Here is an 18525-nt window from a genome sequence, read left to right as displayed (position 1 = left end):
GGTCTTATTCAACCCCAATGGCACATACAGGAAGACGCAGAAGAGCAAGCTCATCTCGAAGATCTCCCTCCACCCTGTTTTGATTTAAGAATCCTATCTTGCTCTAATTGACATAGGCATGATCTGGAGCAGGGTTTCCCAAACTGGGGTGTGTGCACCCCTAGGGATGCGCGGCCTGCCTTAAGGGGGTGCGCGAGCTGAATAGAGCAATGGCGGATATGGTCGTTTTTTTATCCAGTATTAATGAACATTAAGTAGTTTTTAATTGTATGGTGCATTCTATGCTGGAAGGGTCCATCTGAAGTGTAGTTTAATTCCAAGACTATTGGAAAAGAGGATTCCCCAAAAACGACTGTGCTTAATATGCAGTGAATGAGCAGTGAATCCATACTTGTGTGGCCATCAGATTCAGCACACCAAAATATTCGCTGAGGGGGTGCGCGAACCACATTGAAATGTACAAGGGGGTGCACAGGGAAAAAAGTTTGGGAACCCCTGATCTGGAGGATGGGAACTCCATCAGCAGAAGATTGGCAGACACAGGACGGCACCCTATACAAGTAGGTTGGGCTATGCCCAAAAGCTGTCATCCATCATCCTTGCCTTCTCATGCTCCCAGTATCATCGGTGCCAATGATCCCTACGATACACTATACTTAACAAAAGAAGACGAACGAGACCTGTGCATACATGGTGCACATACATACACATGCAATTGACAAGTTCCCATCTGCCAAGTCTTTCAAAATGTTATTGTGTAGTGTCAAAAACAAGAAAAAGACTACACCATTGAGCAGTCTGAAGCTCTTCACTGTTAATGATGGTCAATGACAGTCCGGTTGTAGTGGCCCTGTTGTTATTGATGCAGCTGATATACCGATGTCTACGGCAGCTTCCTGGCATGCTAAGCATTAAGAGAGACAAAGAGACGGTCCTCTTCTGTGACCTTTTTGACAGAAGAGATGGCAGACAGCCTGTAAAACAGTGTAGCTGCACAATGCCATGATGCCAACTCAAGGTTCTATGAAAAAGGAAAATCATCAGTGTATGAGCTCCCAGGGTCACCCCTATGTTCCCCGAGTCCTATGTCCCCCCGCCACCGGGGAACTTAGAACCCTTTTTTCAAAAAGGGGTTCTATTCCTGCTGCTTCCAAGTAGACTGCTGCCGCATGACTAGAGAGGGTTGTTGTTAGAGTTATGGTTAGGGTTAGGCTGCCACTGTTCGCAAACTTGACATGAAATACGCATGGCAACCGTTCGTGCAAGAGATATGCATGTGAAACATCCTGGGCCATACAATGCGGGGAACATGGGACCCCTTTGAGGAAAAGGGTCGGTAGTTCCTCAGTCCCATACAAAGACCGGGGAATACAGGAGCCAGGGAAGCTATACGCTATACTCTCAACCATGTTTGAGTGGCGATGGGTGGTTCTTTAGTGTGGGGTGGCACACTAGATACGGCAAGTAGTTGGGACAGAGTTGGCATAAGCTGTCTGCATATGGAGGGAGACAGATAAAAGACTTTCTCTTCATGGTCTTCGACTTGGAAGCACAGGCTTCAGCCATGGTGCTACTTTTCTTGTCTGCATAGATCATCTGTATCGTGAACACAAGCAGCTGTTGTACTCCCTCTTCAAGGTGAACAGAGAGCAACCGAGAGTTGCTGCCTTGCCACAGAGCTCTTTATCACCTTATCATGTACTGATGATTTTCCTTTTTCATAGAACCCTACAGGTAAGTTGGCATCACAGCCTGTAAAATAGTGTAGCTGCACAATGCAGTCTGCCATCTCTTCTGTCAAAAGGTCACGGAAGAGGACCGTCTCTTTGTCTCTCTTAATGCTTAGCATGCCAGGAAGCTGCCGTAGACATCGGTATCAGCTGCATCAATAACAACAGGGCCACTACAACCTGACTGTCATTGACCATCATAAACAGTGAAGAGCTTCAGACTGCTCAATGGTGTAGTCTTTTTCTTGTTTTTGACACTACACAATAACATTTTGAAAGACTTGGCAGATGGGAACTTGTCAATTTCATGTGTATGTATGTGCATTGCCATGTATGCGCAGGTCCTGTTCGTCTTCTTTTGTATAGGCTAGTGTATCGTAGGGATCATTGGCACCGATGATACTGGGAGCATGAGAAGGCAAGGATGATGGATGCCGTCCTGTGCCTGCCAATCTTCTGCTGATGGAGTTCCCATCCTCCAGATCATGCCTATGTCAATTAGAGCGGAGTTTCTCAAAGTGGGGCGCAAGCCTTCCTGGGGGGGCGCGGAGGCATCACAGTGTGATATCTGCCACCCCACCCACCCCCCCCAAAAAAAAAGATTTCCTATATGGCCAATAAGCCAATATGTTTAAAGCCCCCCTCACCAACATTATATTATTCATTGTCATTGATTTGAATAGAATAGGAAATGAACACACATCTGCACTGCATTCGACTGCAGTCCCTCTTTGTTTTATCTCACCTTTCCTTTAATTCTGCGCAGCAATCGCAAAATCAGTTTGTGCAAGTACTGCTTTTGCTTAGAAACCATTTATTTACTAATTTACCTCAGGTCAGACATAACTATGATAGCGCCAGCCAGAAGTGATTTTTACCCCACTAAAAGGGGGAGGGGCCACGGAGGCATCCAGACCCTCTGAGGGGCAAATGATGGGAAAAGTTTGAGAACGACTGAATTAGAGCAAGATAGGATTCTTAAATCAAAACAGGGTGGAGGGAGATCTTCAAGATGAGCTTGCTCTTCTGCGTCTTCCTGTATGTGCCATTGGGGTTGAATAAGACCACACATTCCTCAACAACACAGTGTTCTTGTAGCTGTACTGGGGGAGCTTCACAAACTGACTGTCTTCAACCAAGTTGATCACTGCTGTGAGCACACTTCTTCCATTTCAGCAGCTCTTGCCTCGAGTTCCTCAACGGGCTTCTCTATGCAAGAATGCTTGGAAAATGTGAAACGTGAAGGTCTTTTTTTAACTAGATAAGTGGTTCTCAACCTGTGGGTCAAGACCCCCTGATTTGGGTGGTGGGGTCATAATGTAAGGACTCTCAAAGTAAAAAAAAGACCATCACTGCATCCAAACTAATCATCAAACAATGCTAAAATACCTGCCAAATTGTCAAATAATAGCCTACAAAAAAGACACATTGTTAAAATAGCCCATCTACAAGCCCACTACGCCCCACAATGTGAGGAATTCTGGGCTTGTAGATCAGATATTCTCTCAATATCTTTACATGAGAAATGGAGTCACACAAATTGGGAGGTTCCCAGTCCAAATATGATAATTTTGGGCGGTGACGGCCTAAAAAGGTCGAAAATAACGGTTCTAGATGGCGGCCATCTTGAATTTCGCTGTCAAAACAAAGTTTTATAACCAAAATGATGTCAGATTTGGAATCCTCATGGTTGGCTTGTATAAAAAAGTGCCTTCATACATGATTCTAGGTCATCCAGATCAAAAGTTATTTTTTAGAGATGCCGCTGGACGCCATTTTGAATTTGGCTCTCTAGCAAAAAAGCCCGGGATTTTTGCGAGGGACATGGGGGCTAAATCTTTTTTAAAGGGTCCATAGAGGTCAAATCAATCATCAAAACATTGTTGCCAGAGGTTGGTCACGGAACCTCCAATTATGACTCTACTATGGTGATGATGATAATGTCGGTACCTTAGGCTATGCGAGAAGACATGGCGCGGATGCGCTGAGAGCAGAGACACAGCAGAGCGTTATGATTTGATTGATAGATGCACCTTGGTCAGGAGAGCGCTGAAAACTTAGATTATGACAGTAAGTAGAGAGCCGGAATCGTGACCTAGGAGAGAGAGTAGAACATGGTGATGAATGAGTAAATGAATGGATGGATGAATGAATGTAGGCTATAATATGTGGTATGATAGTTGACATCATAGATAAACAACCATGGCAACTAGGCTGGTTCAATGTTACAAAATATAGAGATAACAGGCTTACAGACCACTATAAAATCGATCTGATAGATGAGAGAAGGATACAGACATGACCGGGTGACCGGAGCGATAGCCCCCCAAGAGATGGAGTGAATGCCGCCGGTGCAGCAAAATACCACCGTCACCAGAAATGAGAATAGAAAACATAAAGTTACAGACCAGATATAGCATGCTTCAACGACGTGATGAGGAGTGAGGCAAATGCAGGAAGCGTATGCGCCAGACGACCAACGGCCCAGCGCCTTGATCGCAGTAGGGGACAGACCCCGCTTAGCGGCCGTGGTGGCCACGCCGATTCTGAACGAGCGTGCTGTATACCTCTTGGGCGAGGAACGAGAAGAACGAAACAGAGTTAACAGAACAGAAACAGTACACTGAGCCAGATGACAAAGCGAGGAATGAGCCGAATGCAAGACGCACATGCGTCGGACGACCAGCGGCTGACAGTCTGCACTATGCGGGCGTCTGCCCAGAGTGGTGAGAGAGACAGCTTTAGACAAAGCATGAGTGGCTAACATTAAAAGACGAGCAGCTCGGCCAGGATAGCAGAAAGGTCAGGTTAAAACAGAGGAGAATCGGCAGACAACTGGTAATCATGACCTAAGAGAGGGAGAGAGCAGAGCTTGTAGCTGAAACGAACAATGAATGAAACACCAAGAAAACATCTCGACCAAGAATAATAACACCATGTCAGTTATGATAAACACCTACGCGGTGTGGCGCGGTGAATGCTTGTGCAAAGCAGGCATGGACACAGGCAGTGGGGCGGATGCCCTGGTTGGTTGAGAGAAACAACTTGCGGTAACTGCATGATTAGACTAGCAATAAAAAAGGGTGGCACCTTAGTCAGGAGAATGCAGAAAGTGCGAGCTTACGACAGAGGAGAGTTGGAGAGCCGGTTATCGAGACCTGAGAGGGACAGAGCAGAAAGCTGAAACATCACTGAATAACGGCACCAGAACAAAAACGGCATATCAAAATAGACATAAACTCCTACTCGCTACCAGTGGGTAGCTGCGATAAGTTCGTCATGCAGGATGGATGAGGATACCGATACAACCAGGTGACTGGCGTTAAAGTTGGGGCGACAGCCCAGTGCGATGCTGAGGCGATGGCCCATTGTGATGCCGAGTTGTGATGTTGAGCCGTGGTGTTGAGGTGCGACAGCCCAGGGCAATGCTGAGGTGTGCCGTTGATGCACGAGCCCTGAGGCGCCGGCCCAGGGTGATGTTGAGTCGCCGGCCCAAGGTGACGTAGAGTCGCCGGCCCAGGGTGACGTAGAGTCGCCGGCCCAGGGTGACGTAGAGTCGCCGGCCCAGGATGATGTAGAGTCGCCGGCCCAGGATGATGTAGAGTCGCCGGCCCAGGATGATGTAGAGTCGCCGGCCCAGGATGATGTAGAGTCGCCGGCCCAGGATGATGTAGAGTCGCCGGCCCAGGATGACGTTGGGGCCGATGCCCAGTCCAGTGTCGGGGCCAGAGCCCAGTCCATCGTCGGGGCCAGAGCCCAGTCCATCGTTGGGGCCAGAGCCCAGTCCATCGTTGGGGCCAGAGCCCAGTCCATCGTTGGGGCCAGAGCCCAGTCCGACGTTGGGGCCGATGCCCAGTCCGACGTTGGGGCCGATGCCCAGTGCATGACGTAGCGTATGCCCTACGTGGAGCGGCAGGCGCACGTGTATGTGAAAGTGTACGGGAAAGCAGCAGAGACCACCATCACCAGATATGAGAAAACAAACACAATACGACACATCACAGTCCGAGCGCCCTGACGATTCCAATGAAGCCTAAGGGCACGAGTGGTGTACAGAGTGAGAGGGTTAGCCCATAGATGGCTACCAATGGGATCAGAACCCTGACAGGACTCCATGGGCAGAGTTTCATGTATAATTTAAGTATGATTATTAACGGTCATCATCGATGTACTTCCCACGGATATCACTCATTTATTTACTTAAATTTGGACGGTGTATATGTAGCCCATTGTGATCAGAATAACTCGAAATAGACAAGGCATTGCAACCGGCTACAATATCCCTCGATGCGACCGGGCGCAGGCCGAAAGCCCCGCGTGATCTTTAAAAGGTACACTGTGCAGGAAATGGTCAAAAAAAGAACTGCAACTATGCTGCTCGTTGAAACTGAGCTGCCTATTGCCAAATTTGGTCTTTACATGAACATTTACCATGTAATAAACAATATTTTCTAGTATGGTCCAAGTAAAGTCATTTTTTTTTTGGAGCTAAAAATTGCTATGTGGTAAATTCAAAAATGGTGGACCATGGAGAAGATCCCCCCCCTTTCATGTAAGAAAAGTGCATTTCTTTCAGCCATAAGGAATACTTAGAATTTGATGGTGGGGTAAGTATTCATGAAAAAGGTAATTAGTGAACTGGCAGCATGAAGTCTGGAAATAAACAACTAAAAATCTCACACAGTGTCCCTTTAACTTAATCCAGCCCTGAATGACTTGAAGCGGGAGTGAGGAAGCAAGGTACACTTATCAATACAAACTGCAGGCAGTGCGATGACATGAGGTGATGATTGGCACGCGCGCATAAGCTTAATGTGCGATCCAGAAGTCTAGGCCTACGAACCGAAGTCATAACTCTTAAAAGTCAACGAGACCGCCACATGGGCCAGTCCATGCAAACGAAAACGTAAAATAGGCTCGTGTTGTGGGCATAGGCTACTGAACGGAACATTGAAAATAGGCAGGTGCAAACTGATGAACGCACGACCGGAATCCACGTGAATGAAAACTGAAGGCGGTGCTACGGCCCGTAGGCTGAGGTCCTTGCAACATCGCTCCGGAATATAGGAAGTACGTTGTAATCAGGACAATTAAGAACGAGTGCAAGGCTCTGCAATGTCCTCCGTCCGGTGTCGTGACAGGCAGTAGCACGAAACAACACAGAAGGTAATGTCGGGTTATGCATGCGGGCGAGGCGCTTCGATATATAAGTAGCCCATTTAGATCTGTATCCCCAGCAAACGTTCCAAAAAAGCCACACCGACCGGTTCATAAATGCTCTATAATATTGGCAAGCGAATCACCAGTCCATCCGCAGCAGATGAGGCCGACGAGGACCAAGTAAATTGTGACTCGCAGTACCCATAACGCCTCCGAAAAAACAAATGTGCTGAGCAGATAAGCTGGCTAAGTGCGCGAGGCGCAACGAGAGAGCACCGCGGGCCCAGTTACTTCGATTCCGCCCTTCCCCAGCAAATGTTCCAAAAGTCACTCCAACCAGTTCATGGAATTCTCCCAAATGACCGCAAACGAAACGTAGGCCATCAGTCAACCAGCGGCAGACGAGACTGATATCCGAGACAGTGCAACAAGCCGAGTATGAGGCATAAGAGGCGACTTGCCTGGACAACAACTTCCCCGCAAAAAATAGTCATTCGCTGAGATAAACGTTCCCTGGGTCCGCAGGACAAGTGAAGGGAAAGCCGCCAGGTTACTCACGAATTACACCAGTTCGGGGAAATCCATCCACAGGCAGGCTAGTTCAAAAGCAAATCCACAGAAATCAGGGAGCGGCGTGCCAAACAAATTGATTGAAGCCTTGCGAGAAAATGATTAGGCTATTAAAAAGCACAGATTGCGTGCCACGCGTTTGAGCAGTTGGAATCCCATCCCAGCAACGGCAAGGTGAGGAGTTATCAAGTAACCAGGTAGAAAATAAACAGAATGTTTGATAACGAAAACGCCGGACAGCCACTTCAAATTCGGCTTAACTGGAAAGCAGAGAACAGAATGAGTGACTGATTTTTAAACAAACGTGAATGCGATCCATTGGCTGAGAGAGAACGATGCATGAGTGATGCATAACGGGGATTCCCAAATCTCGCGTTGTGATTGGTTGACGACCCTGGGCAATGATGACGCATGTATGATCTGTCAAAAGGGAGATTGGATGGTTAGCCTAGTAAGTTTGACAGCCGAGAAATTCGAGTCTCCCTGGTAGAATTTACGCAAGCTCCCATATCTTTTAACCATCACCTACAGTACATGTAAGAAATACATTTGAGCCCAATTGTATGAAACAAAAATTTAGAATGGCTTGATTCAGTGTGAGCACCGGTATAGATTTGATTGAAGATTGTTTTGTTGGTTCAGGGCTCAATCTAGAGGACAATGCATTTTCTTACATGAATTAAAAGTCAAAAACATCATTGATCTCAAAGGAGATTAAGCAATGTTTAACCTTTTTTAAAGAAAACTCAATTAAGTAAGTCAATTTAGTTTTTTTTTCATCCCACATTAGAAAGAAAAAGTACAAACATTTTGAAAACCTGTATTTTATCTGAAAAGATGGGCCTTAAAGCCAGCATCATTGGTAATCGTTAGTTGGCAGGGGCTGATACGCTGCCTTGGGTCGTTTCGTGTAGATCAGAGCACCACACAACATACCCATAGCCAGGAGCAGGCATCCAGCAATGAACACGAGATTCATGTTCAAACCATTGGAGTTCACTGTAAGAAAACACAAACAAAAGTTACTATTTCTCACTGCCATGCAAATGCTGTAGAATTCTAAAATTAGGGTTGTGACATGTTGCACTCTACAGTAAGCCTAGAGAACCATAGGAAGGTAATGGCTGACCTGTGCTTGCAGCATCCTTGAGGTTGACGCTCCTGCTGAGCCTCACGGGTCCCTGAGAGATGAAGTGGCTGATGGTCTGGATGGGAGCCTCTCTCCTGTGGTGGTGGTGTGCTGCAGGTGCAGCTGTGGTGTTCATGCAGCCCTGGGAACACCTGGTGTTGGAATTGTCAGCCTCACACAGGATGACCGAACACGTGATGAACACCTTTGGAGAGAGAGCATAATTTGAACAATTCATGACTTCTAGACAGGGACCACAGGATATTTGGTCATTACAGTTATATAGAATGGTCTATAGCTGTAGTTGGTACCTGATCATGCAATCCGATGAACTTGAAAGCCTTCATTCCAAACTTGACAATATTGCCATGATTTGAAAAGAACTGCAGCGTTTCATCTTGAATGCATCTATGAGAGAGATCCGAATTCATTAGCCAACCAAACATGACAAAAATAAACACAATGAGTATCCACAGCATGCATCAAGCTTACCCATTACTGATGATCGAGTAGGAGGTGTGGGAATTGGGGTCATCACTGGGACTGGCCTGGCAAGACTCCACAAAGAGCTCAGTGTTGTTGACTGGGGATGTTGCTTCAATTTGCATGTACATCATGTCTCCAAGGTCGTACTCGAGAGGATAGGTACTAGGGTCCTCCATATTTCGAAACTGGCTGGACTTGAAGAACTCAAACTGGTAGCTGAAAGTGCCAAATCCCTTTTGAACGAATACAAAAGGGCTTCTGTGGGCATCAAACTCAAGGTTCACGCTGCCTTTTTTGGGATACTTGCAGAAGAACTGGATCTCAACCTGGTGGTGTCTGGTTATGACGTCATTCGGGTTGTCAACAGACACAATCTCGTTCTTGAAAATGACATTGGTTTCATCCTCCTACAAAACAAAATACATGTTAATATTTTGTAGACTTTTAAATTTCACTTTCACTTTCACAATGAGTGATAGCGGTGATTCACCTCCATGACAGTCCCACAGGTGTTCAGGGACATGTTGGCGAAGACATGTGTGCCATTAGAGTAGAGGGTGCAGGAAGGGTCATTGAGTCTTAGGTGGTCTTCGTGAATGTTGATTTTTTCGGATTGTGATTTGTTCACTTCAATGGCCATAAAGCTCTCTGCACAAATCACGTTACCGATGGTAGCTGTGGATATGCAGAAAATGATAACGCATTACAGTCTGGACACACTCAACTTATACGTTTAACATTGAATTGGATTGGAATAATATAAACAAACCCTGTTCATGTTTCACCTCCACAATGACACATCTCATTTCGGATTGGTATAGAGTGGAGCTGTAAAGACGAAGTCAGATTATTTCGTTAGGTGTTGTTTTTTGAAAAGCAATGGTATTCCTCAATCATTGTAATACAATCTATACAGTAGTTATGTGTGTTAGGCTACACAACCTCAGTGTTTTTAGAAGTCCATGATAATAATATTATCTCCATGGGCATAAACTTGCAGTCAGCAAGTAACTAAACTTCACTTCTTAAATCTCACCCAGATTTGCTCTCAGCAATGAAACAGATGGGGAAATGTTCTCCGTCGTCATCACTTCTCGGTGTCCATGTCACAATAAACTCCCCAGAGAGGGTCTTGGTCTTGGTGATGTTCAGCGGCCCACTAATAATAAGGTCTTGAATCCTTTAAGGTAAAGCCAACTTTATGTCAAGTCGTTATTCAACATAGCCTACTATAATAAAAGGAGTAAACAGTATTTACTGCATACACACACACACACACACACACACACACACACACACACACACACACACACACACACACACACATACACACACACACACACACACACACACACACACACTTTTAGATATAGGTCTGTTGCTTACACTGAGTGGGAGGCTGAGGCTCTAATCCTGATTTCCAACTCCTGGTTGATGGCAGTGTGCAGCCGTTCTCTGTCAGCTGGGGTTGGATGGAGGAACTGGGGCAGGTACACTCCCGCGCTGCAAGATGGCACTGCAGGCTCAACTGGAAACGCAACAAGTAATTCGTTTTCAGGTTCATTTGTCACTTTGTGAAACGAAAAGACGCTCTCTATACCGATGAGGTCTTACCTTTGACAGCGAACTGTAGTGGAAGTCTACTGAAGGGGGACGAGGTGGATGGAGCAGTGGTGGATACAGGTGAAGCGGTGCTGGTTGGTTGGAATGGAGTTCTGTAGGATCTTGACCCATCGTGGTAGGTGAGAGTAGTGTACTGCTTAGGGTAGTCCTCTACCTCAAGCCGGATCCTGTACACTCCAGTTGAAGCAGTAGGAGAGTAGTGGAAATTGCAAGTATCCTGACAGAAAAAAGACAGATAATTTAAGTTAAGACAATATAGTCAAGACAATACAAACTCACATGCTGAGTGATTGTTTGTGCGTGTGTGCATGCCTGCGTGCGTGCGTGCGTGCGTGCGCATGCTCATATGGGGTGGGTGGGTGTTACCAGATGAATCTTACCTGATCAATATGGAAGCCAGTGGGTAGAGTGATAGCATTTCTGCATTTGATATCATCATGATCTGGGTCACAACCTATGAAGTTGTAGGTACGAGGACAGTTCTGTGGAACTCTGCAATAGATTTTGGAACTCGTTAACAAATTTCACGTCATTTTCCTTTATGCAAAAATGCATAGCTAAGGACTGTATCATTACACAACTGATAAAAGGAACAGACTTTACCTGACAAATGATATGATGGTAGTGTGTGGGGAATGATTCGGTTCATTTGTGTCAGACCGACGTCCAAGATCTACCATGACTGGAAGGTTCCAGGGATAACTACCGCCACCATTGTTAATGGTCACCCAGCAACAACTACTGGCACTATAAGAAATGGCAGATATTGTCATTTTTAAATTCCATATTTTCTACTTCCATATTTTCCATTCGAAGGACTAGAGTAATATAATATACCATTTATAATGTTTCTTTCTTCCCTACTACTCACTTGATTTTGTAGATATATTCTAAATGGGATATACATACCTTAGTTGAAAAGGTTTGTCACTGGTGAGCTGTCTGGTCACAATCCCTTCCTCTTGGCACCAGTTCAGATGGCTTGGGTTCCTTGCACCAGTGCTGTATATTGTGCCTACTTCCAATTCAGTCTGACTTCCACAGTTTCCACTTGCACAATTCCAATTCAACCTCGATCCACAAGAATCAAAAACGTCTTTGTAGCGGAAATCAACCTAAAATAATAATTAAAAAATATATGTTACATATTTCTGAAACACACGCACATTATACATAACTTCCACTGCAACAAGTAGGCTAAATATTGTATATTTTTAATCCATATTAAATGAACCATTTGAATTAGTGTTGAATGCACAAGACTTACACTACCATTTTTAAAACTTAATGCAGAGCTACTGTTCTTAATTACAAATGACATAAAATTAGATTAGAACTTGTATTGGTAGGTACCCAAAGGTATTTGATAAACAGGTTGATTCTATGCAAACATGTGGTTTCAATAAAACAAAGAAATAACCAACAATACAATTAAAACAATATCCTGCCATATGTATAAGCCTATATATTCTCTTTTTACTATAACTATATTAATCCTTTCCTCTAGCTGAACCACACAAGCAACATTTTGAAAGAATGTGAAATTTTTTCAGTTCTAAATAATTGCACATTTCACGTTTTAAAAAAAGAATGTACTGATTATTCAAAAATTTCAATTTGCAAGTTTAAAATTAAAAAAAAAAGAATTGGCACAAATGAAGCCAAGTTGTGATTGAACTTTGTGGGTCTTACCCATTAGGATCCATCTGGGTTGCGTCCTTTAGGGAGGAAGGACATGGTGCCTCCCCAGAAGTGGCTGGCTGAGGCGACCGACACCAGCAGGACCAGAGGCAGCAGAGCTCTGCACACAGACATGATGACTGATGTTGCAGACTCTCACCCTTCTCCAGCTCTCTCCTCCTTTTATACAGAGAAGAAGAGGGAAGAGACTGTTTACGGTAAATCACATCAGTGTTTTCCTCAGCGTAAAAAAAATTCATTAGCTCAGATGCAAAAAAATCTGACACATGCTGGGTTCTGAAACTCGAGGAACTTGTTTTTTTGTTTAAAAAGAGGGCCATACGCCCATAGTCAACAAGTGGGTGGACTCCAATGCTCACTCATAACATGATTTCAGACAGGGCCAGTTCTAGTCTATCTGGTGTCCTAGGTGAACAGCCCCTTTGCTTTTCGTGCATTTAGATATTGGCATATGTAAATGTTTTTGTACATCTTATTGAGCATAATTGATCTTGTACCTGCATATACTGTATACTGAATGCCCATGAATCATAATTATGTTTTATTTGACGTTTTAACAATGTGGGGCTTTCGGGTACCCCCAACAAATTCGTTAGGGCGTCAGACTTGTAGCCCAAAAGTTGCCGGTTCGACTCCCAACCCGCCAGGTTGGTGGGGGGTAGTAATTAACCAGTGCTCTCCCCCATCCTCCCCCATAACTGAGATACCCTGAGCATGGTACCGTCCCGCCGCACTGCTCCCTTTGGGCGCCATTGGGAGCTGCCACCTTACACGTGTGAGGCATAAATGGAATTCCATTGTGGGCAGTGGACACTTGTGTGCTGTGGAGTGCTGTGTCAAAATGAGAATGGAAGTTGGAGTTTCCCAGTTTGGCTACAATTAAGTTACATTTTCAGGGGACCTGGTGAAGGTTAAAGTGTTCAGTATAATATAGGCCAATAGGCCTTAAGTGCAGGGGGAAATCTTGGTTGGTGTTCATATACGGCCCTCTGAGGCCTTTGTATACAATTTGAAGTGGCCCTTGAATGAAAACGGTTCCCCACCCCTGGCCTAAATGGACAGCTAACCAAGCTAACAAAGAAGTAAGGCAAGGCATCACATTGTATTTTCTAACCCTCACCCATACAAACACTGACTTCAGGGAATGTATCAATCAACTCACTAAGAATCTGTCACCAATGACAGACATCTCGTTAAGATGTTGGATTGTTGTTAAAGAGTTGCCCAACTGGTTTGCAGAAATGGCCTATATATTATATATGAAGCTATAGCTCAGGCTACTTCTTTGAATGTGAACGGATTCTCTAAACAAGGAATATTGTACACTTGGCTCAGTGCAGCTTTCAATTCAAGTAGGCCAGAACAAAAACTATAGGTTACATGGTAACCTCGGTTCTCTGAAGGAGATGAAGGAGACATCTCAATATGGGTTTCACCCTCATACGTGACATTTATTGAAGCCAGCCTTCAATCATGCCGCCCGGCCAATGAGCTGTGTGAATCCGTGGTTCAGTTCGGAGTATAAAACCGTCCCTACGTCGGCTCAGAGCTTCATCTGATAACAACCAAACGTCTGAGACCGTGGGCAAATAGGGTCGTCTGGTGAGATGTCTCGTTTATCTCCCTCAGAAAACTGGGATAACCATGTAACCTATAGTTCTCTTTCAGTTGACGTCACTCAACATCTCACTATGGGTACTTACAATCTTTCCCGATTGCAATGCCGGGATCACGGGCAAGGAGCCACACCGCTGGCGGCCTCTCCATACCTTCCAGGCCATGCCCAAATACAAACACCCAGGGGAGAATCTATGGCCGAGCGGCCCGATCTGCAGTGTATACGAGGGCCTACGGCTCCTAACCCCAACACTGCTGTGCCCTTGGGGAGACCAAAGGCGACGAGAGAGAGAGAGAGAGAGAGAGAGAGAGAGAGAGAGAGAGAGAGAGAGAGAGAGAGAGAGAGAGATGTTCATGTTCATTGGAGGTCACTATAAACAGACAAAATACAAATAATGAGCAATACGACCAGTGTGTGTTTCAACCGAATGTTTTGGTGATTGAGTTGCAATGAGCCATGATTGCAAAAAGTCAACATACAGTACCTCGGAGAAAACACACACGCGCGCACACCAGGGCTTGACACTGACACCTGCCAACCAGCCAAATGCTGGTAAAACTTGGCAGTGGCTAGTAATAGTTTCGTTCAGTTTCTTCTTGTTTTATTTATTTCCATGTAATATGCTACGCAGTCATCTTCTTGCTTTATCACCTCATCCTGTGATGTTAGATGTACAGTAACATGATGAAGGAATATCAATGTGTGGCTAATACAATGACTGAATGGCTATAGACCCCGAAAAACCGCTAGCCACAGTGGCCATTAAATGAAAATGTTTATGTCAAGCCCTGACACACACGCGCACACACACGCGCACACACACACACACACACACACACACACACACACACACACACACACACACACACTTTTATTTCTATCCTTGAGGGCCATAATTCTCCCAAAAATTATTATTGTCAGAATATATGAAGTCCATTCATGTGCAGTAACCCCCCTCCCCACCCACACACACACACACACACACACACACACACACACACACACACACACACACACACACACACACACACACACACACACACACACACACACCAACACACATGCACACACATTTGCTGTTTATTAAATTGTTATACAATGATTGAGGTTAAACTTTGAATGAATTGAATTCAATGTCTGAAAAGATAAAATACAGTTTATTTCTTATTATCCTTCATTTCATCAGTTTACATTCAATTGAGACATTGTATTCTATTTTCTTGAACAACTCTTTGAATAAGCAGAGAAAATATACAAAAATATACAAAATATAAACCTTTAACCATCACCTACATGTAAGAAATACATTTGAGCCCAATTGTATGAGGCAAAAGTCTAGAATGGCTCGATTCAGTGTGAGTATAGATTTTATTGATGGATTTTATTGATTGGATTTTTGTTGATTCACGGCCCAGTCTAGAGGACAATGCATTTTTCTACATGAATTAAAAGTCAGAAACTTAATTTATCTCAAAGGAGATTAAGCAAAGCTTAAAGGGTTTACCGACAACTAAATTAAGTAAGTTACATGTAATTTTGTTTTTTTTTCATCCCATATTGCACAAGACAGAAAAAGTACAAAAAAACATATTTTATCTGAAAAGATGGGCTTTAAAGCCAAAATCATTGGTAATCGTTAGTTGGCAGGGGCTGATACGCTGCCTTGGGTCGCTTCGTGTAGATCAGAGCACCACACAACATACCCATGGCCAGGAGCAAGCATCCAGCAATGAACACAATATTCATGTTCAAACCATTGGAAGTCACTGTAAGAAAACACAAACAAAAGTTACTATTTCTCACTGCCATGCAAATGCTGTAGAATTCTAGAATTAGGGTTGTGACATGTTGTACTCTACAGTAAGCCTAGAAAATCATTGGAAGGTAATTGCTGACCTGTGCTTGCAGCATCCTTGAGGTTGACGCTCCTGCTGAGCCTCACGGGTCCCTGAGAGATGAAGTGGCTGATGGTCTGGATGGGAGCCTCTCTCCTGTGGTGGTGGTGTGCTGCAGGTGCAGCTGTGGTGTTCATGCAGCCCTGGGAACACCTGGTGTTGGAATTGTCAGCCTCACACAGGATGACCGAGCACGTGATGAACACCTTTGGAGAGAGAGCATAATTTGAACAATTCATGACTTCTGGACAGGGACCACAGGAAACTTGGTCATTACAGTTATATAGAATGGTCTATAGCTGTAGTTGGTACCTGATCATGCAATCCGATGAACTTGAAAGCCTTCATTCCAAACTTGACAATATTGCCATGATTTGAGAAGAACTGCAGCGTTTCATCTTGAATGCATCTATGTGACAGATCCGAATTCATTAGCCAACCAAACATGACAAAAATAAAGACAATGAGTATCCACAGCATGCATCAAGCTTACCCATTACTGATGATCGAGTAGGAGGTGTGGGAATTGGGGTCATCACTGGGACTGGCCTGGCAAGACTCCACAAAGAGCTCAGTGTTGTTGACTGGGGATGCTGCTTCAATTTGCATGTACATCATGTCTCCAAGGTCGTACTCGAGAGGATAGGTGCTAGGGTCCTCCATATTTCGAAACTGACTGGAGTGGAAGAACTCAAACTGGTAGCTGAAAGTGCCAAATCCCTTTTGAACGAATACAAAAGGGCTTCTGTGGGCGTCAAACTCAAGGGTCACGCGGCCTTTTTTGGGATACTTGCAGAAGAACTGGATCTCAACCTGGTGGTGTCTGGTTATGACGTCATTCGGGTTGTCAACAGACACAATCTCATTCTTGAAAATGACATTGGTTTCATCCTCCTACAAAACAAAATACATGTTAATATTTAGGAGACTTTAAATATTCTTTTTTAGAGTACTGGTAGCGGTGATTCACCTCTATGACAGTCCCACAGGTGTTCAGGGACATGTTGGCGAAGACATGTGTGCCATTAGAGTAGAGGGTGCAGGAAGGGTCATTGAGTCTTAGGTGGTCTTCGTGAATGTTGATTTTTTCGGATTGTGATTTGTTCACTTCAATGGCCATAAAGCTCTCTGCACAAATCACGTTACCGATGGTAGCTGTAGATATGCAGAAAACGATAACGCATTACAGTCTGGACACACTCAACTTATACGTTTAACATTGAATTGGATTGGAATAATATAAACAAACCCTGTTCATGTTTCACCTCCACAATGACACATCTCATTTCGGATTGGTATAGAGTGGAGCTGTAAAGACGAAGTCGGATTATTTCGTTAGGTGTTGTTTTTTGAAAAGCAATGGTATTCCTCAATCATTGTAATACAATCTATACAGTAGTTATGTGTGTTAGGCTACACAACCTCAGTGTTTTTTAGAAGTCCATGATAATATATTATCTCCATGGGCATAAACTTGCAGTCAGCAAGTAACTAAACTTCACTTCTTAAATCTCACCCAGATTTGCTCTCAGCAATGAAACAGATGGGGAAATGTTCTCCGTCGTCATCACTTCTCGGTGTCCATGTCACGATAAACTCCCCAGAGAGGGTCTTGGTCTTGGTGATGTTCAGCGGCCCACTAATAATAAGGTCTTGAATCCTTTAAGGTAAAGCCAACTTTATGTCAAGTCGTTATTAAACATAGCCTACTATAATAAAAGGAGTAAACAGTATTTACTGTATACACACACACACACACACACACACACACACTTTGCAATATAGGTCTGTTGCTTACACTGAGTGGGAGGCTGAGGCTCTAATCCTGATTTCCAACTCCTGGTTGATGGCGGTGTGCAGCCGTTCTCTGTCAGCTGGGGTTGGATGGAGGAACTGGGGCAAGTACACTCCCGCGCTGCAAGATGGCACTGCAGGCTCAACTGGAAACACAACAAGTAATTCGTTTTCAGGTTCATTTGTCACTTTGTGAAACGAAAAGACGCTCTCTATACCGATGAGGTCTTACCTTTGACAGCGAACTGTAGTGGAAGTCTACTGAAGGGGGACGAGGTGGATGGAGCAGTGGTGGATACAGGTGAAGCGGTGCTGGTTGGTTGGTAAGGAGTTCTGTAGGATCTTGACCCATCGTGGTAGGTGAGATTGGTGTATTGCTTGGGGTAGTCCTCTACCTCAAGCTGGATCCTGTACACTCCAGTTGAAGCAGTAGGAGAGTAGTGGAAATTGCAAGTATCCTGACAGAAAAAAGACAGGATAAACTAAGTTGTCAAGACAATACAAACTCACATGCTGAGTGATTGTTTGTGCATGCCTGCGTGTGTGCGTGCGCATGCTCATATGGGGTGGGTGGGTGTTACCAGATGAATCTTACCTGATCAATATGGAAGCCAGTTGGTAGAGTGACAGCATTTCTGCATTTGATATCATCATGATCTGGGTCACAACCTATGAAGTTGTAGGTACGAGGACAGTTCTGTGGAACTCTGCAATAGATTTTGGAACTCGTTAAAACATTTCACATCATTTTCCTTTATGCAAAAATGTATAGCTAAGGACTGTATCATTACACAACTGATAAAAGGAACAGGTTACCTG

At 44.5% G+C, this 18525-nt stretch overlaps 2 protein-coding genes across 2 annotated transcripts; both read right to left on the bottom strand.

Moving 5' to 3' along the window:
* Positions 1-8303: 8303 nt before the first annotated feature.
* On the bottom strand, positions 8304-11756 carry LOC134444815 (ZP domain-containing protein-like). The gene is made up of 12 exons (XM_063194007.1): positions 11608-11756; positions 11302-11445; positions 11079-11190; positions 10690-10915; positions 10462-10603; positions 10112-10255; positions 9845-9903; positions 9566-9750; positions 9082-9482; positions 8901-8997; positions 8590-8794; positions 8304-8459 (listed from the first exon to the last, which is right to left on the bottom strand). The coding sequence occupies exons 2-12, from the start codon at positions 11376-11378 to the stop codon at positions 8317-8319; spliced, it is 1791 nt and encodes a 596-aa protein (XP_063050077.1). The 5' UTR covers positions 11379-11445; positions 11608-11756; the 3' UTR covers positions 8304-8316.
* Positions 11757-15155: 3399 nt separating this feature from the next.
* Positions 15156-18413, bottom strand: LOC134444816 (ZP domain-containing protein-like; the record flags this gene model as incomplete). Its single annotated transcript, XM_063194008.1, has 10 exons — positions 15156-15783; positions 15914-16118; positions 16225-16321; positions 16406-16806; positions 16883-17067; positions 17162-17220; positions 17429-17572; positions 17711-17852; positions 17939-18164; positions 18302-18413. Coding segments are annotated over 10 exons (1714 nt in total), but the record flags the coding sequence as incomplete, so codon positions are not given.
* Positions 18414-18525: the final 112 nt, after the last annotated feature.

This window comes from Engraulis encrasicolus, unplaced genomic scaffold (assembly GCF_034702125.1).
Source record: "Engraulis encrasicolus isolate BLACKSEA-1 unplaced genomic scaffold, IST_EnEncr_1.0 scaffold_756_np1212, whole genome shotgun sequence".
Classification (NCBI taxonomy): Eukaryota; Metazoa; Chordata; class Actinopteri; order Clupeiformes; family Engraulidae; genus Engraulis; species Engraulis encrasicolus.
Note: the sequence above shows the minus strand (reverse complement) of the source record. Positions and strands in the feature narration are given on the sequence as shown.